This window comes from Rhinolophus hipposideros, assembly GCF_964194185.1.
Source record: "Rhinolophus hipposideros genome assembly, chromosome: 6".
In the NCBI taxonomy this organism is placed as follows: Eukaryota; Metazoa; Chordata; class Mammalia; order Chiroptera; family Rhinolophidae; genus Rhinolophus; species Rhinolophus hipposideros.
The window spans coordinates 79,229,256-79,241,472 of record NC_138052.1 but is presented as its reverse complement, the minus strand read 5'-3'; the positions used below and the strand labels follow the sequence as shown (position 1 = coordinate 79,241,472).

At 33.2% G+C, this 12,217-nt stretch overlaps 1 protein-coding gene across 4 annotated transcripts in view; it reads left to right on the top strand.

Moving 5' to 3' along the window:
• ERBB4 (erb-b2 receptor tyrosine kinase 4) overlaps positions 1–12,217 on the top strand; it is a 1,057,350-nt gene that overhangs the window by 720,649 nt on the left and 324,484 nt on the right. For all 4 annotated transcript variants that reach the window (XM_081052780.1, XM_081052778.1, XM_081052779.1 and 1 more), the window contains exon 5: positions 9,976–10,041. In XM_081052780.1, the coding sequence (XP_080908906.1) occupies positions 9,976–10,041 (66 nt within the window). The remainder of the gene's footprint in view (positions 1–9,975; positions 10,042–12,217) is intronic.

Genomic DNA, 12,217 nt, shown 5'->3' with positions numbered 1-12,217 from the left:
TCTATTGCTTGACTGTGGAACCCCACTGATCATCTGATCATTTCAATGCTGCCTGCATACACAGTTCTGTCTTGAGTTTTCTTGATTTGTCTGCTCTATCACCTCTGCTGACTGTCTCCAATGCTTGTCTCTGTTTTTCTTTGATATGTTTATATACAATGCAATGAGGAAAGGAGAAGGTAATAATCACTGATTAATGGTTATTACGTGGCAGGCACTTCACATATTATTCCATTTAATCTCCCCTAATGTACAGAAGACATATCATCTATATTTTGTTAACGAAGAAAGTTAGCTCTTAGGTAGTAACTTGCCCAAGCTCCCACCAACTACACATAAAGGAAACTGAATGCAGATAAAAATTATTTCAAGTCTTCTGTTTTCTGCATTTTACCAGCACTTATATGAACACTTAGAGCAGTAAATGAAAATACTATAAATTGGTTACTTACTCAATAGTATTTTTTTTAAAAAAATTGATCTTACTTAAACTGCAGGCTGTAATTTCCCATGACAATTATAAATGCCAATTACTAAAATATGTTTATATTTAATTGACATGTATTTTAGCCCAATGACTGCTAAACCTTAATAAGAAAATAATAGAATCAAAGTAAATGCCACTTACAAATGAAGTACAAGAAAAAGAAAATTGACAAGCAAATATTCTATGTATAAAAAGTGCTGATATGCTATAAAGGAACAAGTCTCTGGTTCCACTTAAAGAATGCTTCTGTTTTCTTACCTATAAACATTACCAAAGTTATAAGATTGTTTTGCAAATTAAATGAGATACTCTGTGTAAAGCTTTAAATCTACTAGTTAGAATATAGAAAGTGAATGTGCTCAATAATTTGTACATGATATGGAGAGGTCAGTAATGCTGATGATCATTTCTGGATTGGATTATGCAGCATGGTGTGAGCTTTCATGTATAAGATAAGCATTTAAATACACACACACAAAAAAAAGTCAAGAGAAGTTAGTCTGCCTTAGGCATGACAGAGCCAATACCAGAGTGAGAATTGAAATTCTGACCTGTCTCATGCAATATAGAAAGGTTATCCAAGTGTGAGCAATTGCTACCCCATCTAGGTTTGTGTCTTTCACAAATATGGTATGCTTATTTCAATTGTATGAGCCAATTCAGTAATTAAAAGGTCAAATATGATAGATACATACAGAGGCCTTTGACATACTGCTACAACCAGCTCATCAGTGTAGGCGAGCCCACACGTCAATCCTTTTATCAAATATTCTGATACATATGCCAGTCATCTACAAATCCACACAACTGTTCCACATCCCATCAGTGTTGTCAAAAGAATATAAAAAAGACATGAACAAGTTCTTTCTGCTATCTAAATCATTTCTCCATGAGCTATAAATCTTCTCAAAAATATGATATGAAATTAATGGTATTTTCTTAATATCCATTTTTACTTAAAAATATGTATTTTCTACCACGTGTGCCAGCAAAAATATTTTGTAAAGCAAAATGGTTAATTGAAATGTGTTATGTCTGTATGAGAAATAAAGCCACCAAAAAAATAAATAAATAAAATCACATTTATTTAATGTCATCTAAAAATGTTTACCATAAAATATAATGTGAAAATATTGGGTCACAAAACTAGACAGACTTTTATATTATTTCAAAAACTATCTATATATAAAAATCGTTCACAAAGTTTCCATTTGGTATTTTTCATTTTTTGAAACTATACATATATTTATATATATTATATATATGTGTATATATATATATATACATATATATGTATATATATATTTATATTTATTTCATTTTTTATGTTTATGGATATTTTATACATTTCTCATTTATTTCAACACATATAAGGCAAAATCTAGCAAATCCATTTTGAATATTTAATAGGATGGGTCAGAGAAGACCTCACTATGAGATAGCATTTAAGGAGAGCAAGTAAGCAGGTGAACCAAACTACCAGAGGAGAGAGTTTCACGGGTAGGAAACAGAAGGGTCCTGAATGGAGAGTGTATATTGTATATACTAAGAATAGTGAGATATGAGAGTGAGAGGAGTGAGAAAGGAGAATTGTAAGGGGTAAGGTTATGGAGGCATGGAGGAGAGGACCAAATAGCATAGGGCCTTGAAGATTATTGTAAGAAAATTTGGCTTTTACTTTGTAAGAGACCGGAAGTTATTGGGATTTGACCTGGTCTGACTAAGATCTCACTGGCCATTGTATTGAGGAGAGATTATAAGGGAGCCATGATGTAAACTACGACATTGGTTAGAAGGTTATTGAATTATCCAAGCGAGAGGTGATAGTGGCTTAGTGGTGTGGGTGATGGGAAATTATTGGACAGTAGACACATTTTGAAATTACAGTCAACTGGACATGCTAATGATTTTGGATCTTGGCTTTGAGAGAAAAAGAGGAGCTGAGAATTACTGCAAACTTTTTAACACGAACTTCTAGAAAAGTTAACCTGCCATTGACTGAGATGGGGAAAGACTTTATAGGGATAATGTTTTGAAAGGGCGGGAACATCAGGGGTTAAATTTGGGGCATGTAAATATGTAAATGACTGCTAATCATATAAGTGGAGATGTTATGTAAGCAATTGAAAGCATAAACCTTCACTTCGCTCTGCCTGGGCAGGATCTGTACATTTTGAAAGCCTGTCAGCCTATTGGGGTTATATGAAGATTAACTGAGCCAATATATATAAAATTCTTAGAACATTCCTGGAAGGGTCACCACCACATAAGGCTGAACAACACAAAACTTGATACATTTCACACGTTTGTTCAAAATTAATCTTGATCACATGAACATATATGCTGTTCTAAATCCTTGACTACAGATTGCTTGCCTGAAGAATACAGTGGTGCTTGCAGAAAAACCAAATTTAATAACATTGAAGTTACCTATTTCTTTTTTAATCTAGTGATTATTTAAAGCATTTCAAACTGCTAACTTCTGATTTAATTTATTGCTGAGAAGTTCCAGTTATATACAGTTTTAGTTTTTAACTTTGTCTTCCCAGCTAATGAAAACACCTGTCTACTTTTTCAGATTAGCAAAATGTGTAAAAGTTAAAATTTCCATTCAATAATTAACTTTCAAATCATAGGCAAGATAAAATTGAATTGAGACAGGAAGAAAATGTAAAGTCAATTTACACAACAAAAATGTGGGAATGAATAAACACATGACAATGTGAACTGTCAGAAAAAAAAAAAGGAAATATTAACATGTAATTAAAAACAGAGAAGTTCCAGGTCACATAAGGGTGGTCATAGATTAACACGTGTCTTTAAACCCTACTGATATATCGTTTGCTGGAATCATATTGTAACTTTACTATAATGTGGGCAGTTTATGATAATTTAAATGTGAAAAAAAGAAGCTATGTATGTTTTAGGACTGTAGGGAGAAAAATGCAACTCAATGGAAATATATATGCATAAATCAAAGAGTAAATATTGGGAAATGACAGACTGCAGAACTTTATACTGTTTCATTCTGTAAGTCTGGTTACCCAGCATCTCATCAGATCTAAAAGTTTGGTAGTTCCACCTTTTCCTAGGTGGTATGTTCCAAGACCCCTATGGATGCCTGAAACCACAGATAGTTCCAAACCCTATATATACTATGTTTTTATCTATACGTGCATACCTATGATAAAGTTTAATTTATAAAGAGGGCACAGTAAAAGATTAGCTAATAATCTTAACTAATAATAAAGTAGAACAATTACAGCAATATACCATAAGCAAAGTTATACGAATGTGGTGTCTCTCTTAAATATCTTATTGTGCTATACTCACCCTTCTTTTGATGATGTGAGATGATTCGTGTCTACTTAATGACACGAAGTGAGGTGAATGCTGTAAGCATTGGGATGTAGCATTAGATGTTACTGTAAGGGTTACTTGAACATAAGCATTACCATACCACAACAGTTGGCCTGATAACTGAGATGGCTACTTGGGTAACTAATGGGCATGCAGTGTATGCAGCATGAATGTGCTGGACAAAGAGCTGATTCCTGTGTGAGATCTCCTCATGCTACTCAGACTGGCATGTGGTTTAAAATTCACGAATATTTTTTCTGAAATTTTCTGTTTAATATTATTGGATGGTGGTTGACTGTGGGTAACTGAAACCACAAAAGGTAAAACCATGGATAAAGGGGAACGACTGTATTGTCTCAAAATACAGTTATGATGTTAACAGAGTTTGAAATTATATGCCATACCACTATTTCTTCTTCATACTTTGTCATCTTGGAACCATCATCATCAGATCCCTAGAATTGCTTTGTAAAGGTATGGATTTTTCACCTCACCCCAGACTATAAAATCAGTATTTTGCACAAGCTACTCAGTTGTCAACATTAACTTTTGGGAAACGTAATCTGAAACTCGCTTCTACCCTGCAAGTCAAACCATATCATTTCAGTGTTCAAAAAAACCTTAACCAACTCCATAATTTTGTTCAGAGTAAACTCCAACCTCTTTAGAAGACTTTCAAGACACTTTGTAAGCTCCCACTACAGCTGCTGTAAAGCAAACTGCTCAAGGGACCCTAAACCGTTCATTATGACACCAAAGAGTTGCATTCATCCTTGCCTCTGCGCCACTGCTTAGGTTAATCATTCAGCCTGGAACAACCACCCCCCTTATCCACTGGACAGACTAGACATTCAAGCCCAATTGAAATGCCTGCCCTTCATCAGATCCTGTTTCAAATCCTTCTTTTCTACTTTTTACATACCTACATTTAGCAAATATTATGATTATTATAATTATTTGCTATTTTTCTTCCTGTTTCCTGCAACTCGTTTACAGGAGAGTCGACAGTCAATAATCGACTTTCAATAAATGTACTATTCCCTCTCTAATTGTATGGTCATAAAAAAGACATTATTACTCTCGATCTTTCTTCAGCAAAAGTAATTTTAAGAGGATGAGACTTCCATAGTTTAAAGGGACTGAAAGCAAAATCCAGAAATGTAACTGCATTGTCTTTAGCTAGAGGCAGTTTGAGGGTATAATCTTTTATGGTCACCAGTGACTTCATATTTTGTAACTCTTCAACTGTCCGGACATAGTACTTGCAGAAAGTAGTCCAGAGGTTCATATTAAATCCCATCTCTGCTGTCAGACAGTTCCACAAACAAGCAAAACTTCTAGCATGAATTTATGACTCTTAAAAATATCAAAGTGGCTCAGGGACTCTAGTTCCTAAAAAAGGAATGCAAAAGCCACATTTTTAGTTATATCTGCTGGACAAGCATAAAAGATTAACTTGGTTGTATTTGTGGACTTCCATGATGAATAATGAATTGTCAAAGCAGAAGTGATTGCCTGTGAAGCACAATAATGCTGATGTGCAATAAAACATCACTTATTTTAAAAGATTTAAATAGTTGCTAAAGTTACATAAATATTTTTGTTACAATTTTTATTACATGTTTCATATCTTCAATTGAGTCAGAATTATGGGAGGTGGAATTATTAATTTAAATAATTATGCTAACACTAAACTAAATGAAAATGTCAGAGTCTTATTTTTAAGTGGAGTGTTTTCTTACATAGTTGTAAAAGCATAATTGCAATAAAGGATGAAAAGAATCATAAAGCAGATTGAGACTTGGAAATAGGCAGATTTGGAAAGCCCTGGCAAAGAAAGCCTCTGTTCCCTAAAACATTTCTGCCATTTCCATAGGCTAGTCTCTGTCCAATTCCTCTTTTTGCTGTCTTCATTTTAAAATGTACAACTAGAGAAGTAGTTTATAAAATGAGTCCACACTAAAATATTAGTGACATATACGGTCTCTATCCCTCATGAAATCAGACCTCCTTAAGTACTGTGTATCTGAGAATAGAGAACAGAAAGAAAGTTCTCAGTAAGACATTGGGCCATAGTTTAAGTATTTCTCTTTCTATTAGTAGATAAACAAGGAACCCTCCAGAGGTCATTATTATCCTTTCCACTGAAATGTTCTGAGCTGATTTCATTTTAGATGTCATGTAGATAAATCATTGTGTAACGAATGTAGTGAACTTCCGATCCACCAGGCATTACATTGGAAATGTTCCAGCTCAACCTGGCTTTGTCCAACTCTTCCTTCCTGAGCTAGGGGACTGTTAAAAATTCAGATTTATTGGCTTCTTTCCTTAAACACACAGAGGGTAAACATTAGATACAGAGCAGTCAAAACCTTTTGCTTTCAAAATAATGCTGAATTCATTGGAAACTCTATTAGTCACCATGTAGGTTTCAGCCTAACTCCAATACTTAACATTGTTATTAATAAACGAATGCAGATGGTACTCAAGAAACATCTATGGATAAATGGATAGGAGGAAGGTAGGAAAAACATTTGCACATATACATATATATATATATATGTATATATATATATATATATATATATATATATATATATATATATTTAATTTGTTTTCCTATTCTAGATAGATAATTCCTAAGGAAGCCATTTATCCACCTTCTCGTCTTTTGACATTTTTTACAGCTGAGATGCTGAGAACTAAAAGTTAAATAAAGATTTTAAAACATATTAACATAGTAGTCCATAAAACCACACTACCCAGTTGTCTACCAGACTCTGTCCAAGGTTGCTGGCATGAACGAGTGGCAAATACATTAATGCAGAAATATCTCCATTTAAAGATTTTGGTCAGACATTTTGATATTTACTTAATTGCAAGAACTCAGTGAAAATAGTGTTAATGCAAGTGCCACATATCACAGTTTTGGAGACAAAAGCCAAAGTGAACGCTTGGACAGATTCGAAAAGGGTTAAGTCTCTAGAGAGAATGAGGTAATGAAGGGCAGGGGAGAACGGGCAACTATGTATGGGAGCACATGGAGTTCACAGTCTTCCAGCACGTTGGGGTCATGGAATTCTGAAAAGTGATTATCTCCTCTTCGTTTCCCAAAGGGGTAAAGGGCATTTCAGACAGTAAAATCAGAGAAGAGACACCATTGTTCGGTTCCTTTTATAGCAGTCATAGGTATTTCTGTTTAAATATGACTAAAAAATGGAAACTACTAAGTAAAATCTCATAATGACACATAGACAGTCTAGACTAAATTATTTAAATGTGTGTGTATGTGTGTGTGTGTGTGTGTGTGTGTGTGTGTGTGTAGCAGGGTGGTGGCACTTTATCACTTGTTACCAACTAGGTGGGCCATGCCATGATACTTTATCAAGAATCATAAACACAGTTCAAAGTTTATAGTAATATTCCTTTTTAGTTTGTATCTGGGATTCGGTCTTGGGGTAGTAAATCGAGCTTCAAATATAAAAAGGTAAAAAATGTCAAATAAAAAGGGAGCTTTGAGATAATTAAAATATCTAATATTAGTAAGCTCCCCCCCCCCCAGCTACAGGTAGTACTCTGGCCACAATGAATAACACTATATATATATATATATATATATTCATTTCTGCATTAATATATATATATAATTAACCCAAAACACAATTAGAGAAGTCATAGATTAAGTGGTAAATCATCCTCTGCCTCAGATAGTTTTAGTTAAGCCACATAATGGGTCGATTTAATGGATTTTTAACACAGTTGAAGAAATACATTAACATTAGCTACTTTCTCATAACTAGTTTGTACTCAAAAAAAGTTTTTACTGATTCTCATTTTATTTCACAGTCCTTTCTAATTTCCTCTGGTATAAATCAATTTCGATTTATTAGCTTCGTGCAAAAGAACTCCAGTAGGTTTTTAATAATAATTATCATTATCACTGATTAAAGTTATATTGTTCAGCCAGATGGAGTCCTTTTCCTGTCAGCTAGAATGAGCTTGCATTATGTGGTTGTAATGTGTTTAGATCTAAATAAACAGATGGCGGGGTGACAGGATATTATACGCTAGTGATGTCAGCAGCAATGCCTCACAGACAGAATTCCTTTAAATATAGCGTGTTGTAGCAAGGATCCTGACACTTTTAAGAAGGTGATTAGAATTGAGCCTAAGTGTTACACTATGTTTTCCTGAAAGTAAGACCTAGCTGGACAATCAACTCTAATACATCTTTTGGAGTAAAAATTAATATAAGACCCAGTCTTATTTTACTACAAGTAAAATAAGATTGGATCTTATAAAATATATATATATATAATAATATATAACAATATATAATAATATAATATAATATAATATAATATAATATAATATAATATAATATAATAATATAATATAATATAATGTGGGACCTGGTCTTATATTAACTTATATTAACTAACTCCAAAAGACCTGTTAGAGCTGATTGTCCAGCTAGGTCTTACTTTCAGGGAAACATAACACATAGGTTCAGTTCATGGTATTAACTTGGAAACAGTACTGTTAACTTCCAGAAGAATAGACCATTAGGATCGTCTGAGGTTCAGCCCGAGAATATAAGTCTGCTAAATCTGTTCCTTAACCGTGAAAGCATTTAAGAGGTTCACTCAGTCAGTCTCATAAAGAGAGGGAAAGAGGCAGAAGAAACAAAGAAAAGCTGCCCAGGTATGAGAACTTATACAAGTTGAAGAGTTAAACATTGTGGATCACGGAAAATGGAAATACTTGATAGAACTCTAGTTCATAATTTTTGGAATATAGTTAACTATGTTAACATAAATTTCTTGAATAGGCATATACCATTTGCAATTAATATCAGAAAATTAACGTAGAAGTTTAATAAGTATGCTATAGAAAAGCTTTCATCTTTAATAGATTTCCATGCCTACTTTTTATTCTCAAAATGAGCCCATTCTTTACCCTTGAACCCACAAAACTTTAGAATGAGCCTATGAAATTCAGAAGCAAACGTCAAAAAAAATCTATGCAAGATTTCTTTAGCTAATGTTCTGTTTTTGATTCCTTATGGGAATTTCTCTGTGGGACAACTGTGTTTTGTGAGGCAGATACTCATAGCGGCATACTCCTTAAGAGGAAGATGTTACTACAGGAGATAAGAGCTGATATTTGAAAATGAAGGTAGTATCAATAAAAAATTTAGAGGACGATATCATTGAAATTAAGCTTTATAAAATAATTAGCTGTTTTAAATTTTTGCTTTTTTTAATATAAAGATATTGATTCACACATTGGCCTCGTACCCTGAGAGCAAGAGGAAACCAAAGAAAGAGGCAGACAACTCCAGACTGGTAGAGGGCGGTTTAATAAGCAGGGAAACTTACATAGGAAACTTGTAGGTAACAAGGTGAATACTTTTTCACACAAACCCGGCCAGAATCTTAATAGATTTTATAGAGGCCTTAACTGGGTTCAATCGCATATTCAGTCCAGATGATTTCAATACCACCTTACTCTCTCAAAGGTAACCGCTTGAAACAGTTGCTAGGAGGGAAATAGTAGGCAGGATACACAAGTACATTCCAAGACCAGAGGATGTGTGAGGATTCTCCAATTGCCTGGGTCCTGCTCAAGATTCAACAGGTGGTCACATCCTCTCAAAGACTTCCTACTAGAAAAGAACCTAAACTATGAATGTAACCTTTTATCCTGATGGTTTGTCATGTATTTGTAAGAACATATTCTTGTTTTCACAGACATCAACTTCTTAACTATTGATTTTAATTCCTAAGCCATGAACTTTAGAAATTATGTTAAAGAGAATAGATCATAAGAATAAAAGTCTTTAATAGTCAAAGTGAAATTTATTTCATGTAAATATTTACTTCTTACTAACTGATAAAATACACAGATCATTGATTTCCTTTTCTTATAAAATGATTAGATTTTGAATATTAAATTGTGTTTGACATTCAGGTTTCGTTACTTAAGCAGGCACTTTATGAGCTGTGTTTCAACTCTAGTATGACATAAAAATCCTTATAAATGAGCTAGAATATTTTCTTTAAGGAGTTACTCATAGTCAGAGAGTGAAAGATTATAACGTGTGTGTGTGTTTTCCTCTTCTACAGGTGGACGTTGCCATAAGTCCTGTACCGGCCGATGCTGGGGACCCACAGAAAATCATTGCCAGACTTGTAAGTGGTCAACAGTTAGAAAGAATAGGCTTGAAATGGTAAAGCAACTTTAATAATTGATGATTTTCTAACTTCTGGTGATCAAAAACATGAAAATGAACTTTTGCCTCCTTGTGGTCGATTTGCTTCATTCCAAGTATACTGCTTAATTTCATTTTGTATAAAAAAAATATAAAATATGATTGTTCCTTATATTTCTTTGTGGTTTTAGATTAATGATATCAACAACACAGATAGTGGTGATATTAACTACGACTTCAGAGTCTGTACATCAGAGGAAGTAGGAAATCCAAGTTTGTACGAAATAATAACTCAGTTTCAGGTTAACTGAATATCTCATTGCTTTTCCCAAATAGTTACATCACCATTCATTCATTAGAAAACGAAGGAAAGGAAAAGAGCTCTGTGTATCCATTCTAGCTTAGGCCCAGAGCTATAAACAATGTGAATTATGGATATAGAGTCACTATTAAATAGCAATGTAATCTTGTCCTTAATGTATGTTTCTTGTATTAGTCATTAGTTAAAGTAAGTATGAGCTATCATCATTGCTAGGACATGTAAAAACCAAGTGCACCGAATATAAAGACAACTACCTAACTTTTTCAGCATTTTTAAATTTATGTGATTCTTAAATCAGCAATGAACTTTCACTATTCTTAGGGATAAATGGTTTCTTTAAAAATGAAAAACAAAAAACTCTATATAAATTGTAAATATTTTTCTTCCTGCTGCAGTAACAAAGGCTGAAACAATATATGCAAAACAGTGGTGGCTATTTGAAACATATCCCTTTTTTAGCATAGAAGGCATATAAAATATTAAAATTTTGACCTTACAAATATTAAATATTGTGGAAATTTGTTATACTGTTGGATGAAAGTTTAGTTATGTCTAATTTGTCTCAGTTTATTATGTTGGCTAGATTCTGTTTCAATATAAAATACAAAAATAATTACCTTATCATGAGCTACCTAAGAAAAACAGGTATAAGAAAATATACATTCTCAATGGTGAATGATTTCTTAAATTTATTTTTTAATTTCATGGACATTCTTTTGTTCAATAATCATAAAATATAACAGAGTATAAAGTAAAAGTGTTCTCCCAATTTGTGTCCCAAATCTGTCCTTCAGCCAGCATAAACAACAAATGTTATTGGCTACTTTTGTATATTCTTCCAGAGACAATTTATGTATATACATAGGAAATACGTATGTGTCCCTGCCCATTTTTCACTCCCAGTGTTAGCATGCTTTACATGCTATGATGCACCTTGCTTTTTTTTCACTCCATGCATATATGCATGGATGTATTTGTGGTATTAATTCTTAGAAGTGGTATTTACAAGGTAAAGGGCACCTGTATATACAATTTGATAAAGATCACCAATGTGAAGATCTTGTTCTCCGTAAAGGTTGGAGAACTCAATTTCCTTGGCCTGAAGCAGTGGGTGTTAGTGCTAGTTTCCTGATTCCTCTGGGCCAAGCAATGAATTATCAAACATGGGCTTTTTTTTATCTTCTTCTTTTCTTTTTCAGTGTTTGAGGATTTCCCTTTTCTATTTTTTTTTTCAATTTCAGTTGACATACAATACTATTTCACTTTCAGGTGTACAAGATAGTGGTTAGTTATCTAATTTACAAACTGATCACACTAATAAATCTAGTACCCATCTGATACCATACATATTTATTACAATGATATTGACTATGCAGCCCCATGACTATTTTGTAACTATCAATTTGTATTTCTTAATCCATTCCCTTTTTCACCCATCACTCCAACTCCCCTCCCATTTGGCAAGCATCAAAATGCTCCCTGTACTACAAGTTTATTTTGTTTGTTCATTTATTTTGCTTTTTAGATTCTACATATAAGTGATATCATATAATATTTATCTTTCTCTGACTTATTTTAGTTAGCATAATACCCTTGACTAGAGTATTGAGTAGGTTCATGTATGTTGTAGATATCATGTAATAATGTAGGTCATTTTTTTATGACTGAGTAATATTCCACTGTATATATATATACCGATTCTTTATTCATTCATCTATGGATGGACACTTAGGTTGCTTGCATATCTTGGTGATTGTAAATAGTGCTGTGATGAATATATGAATGTAAGTATGTCTCTTTGAATTAGTGTTTTGGGTTTCTTTGGATAAATACT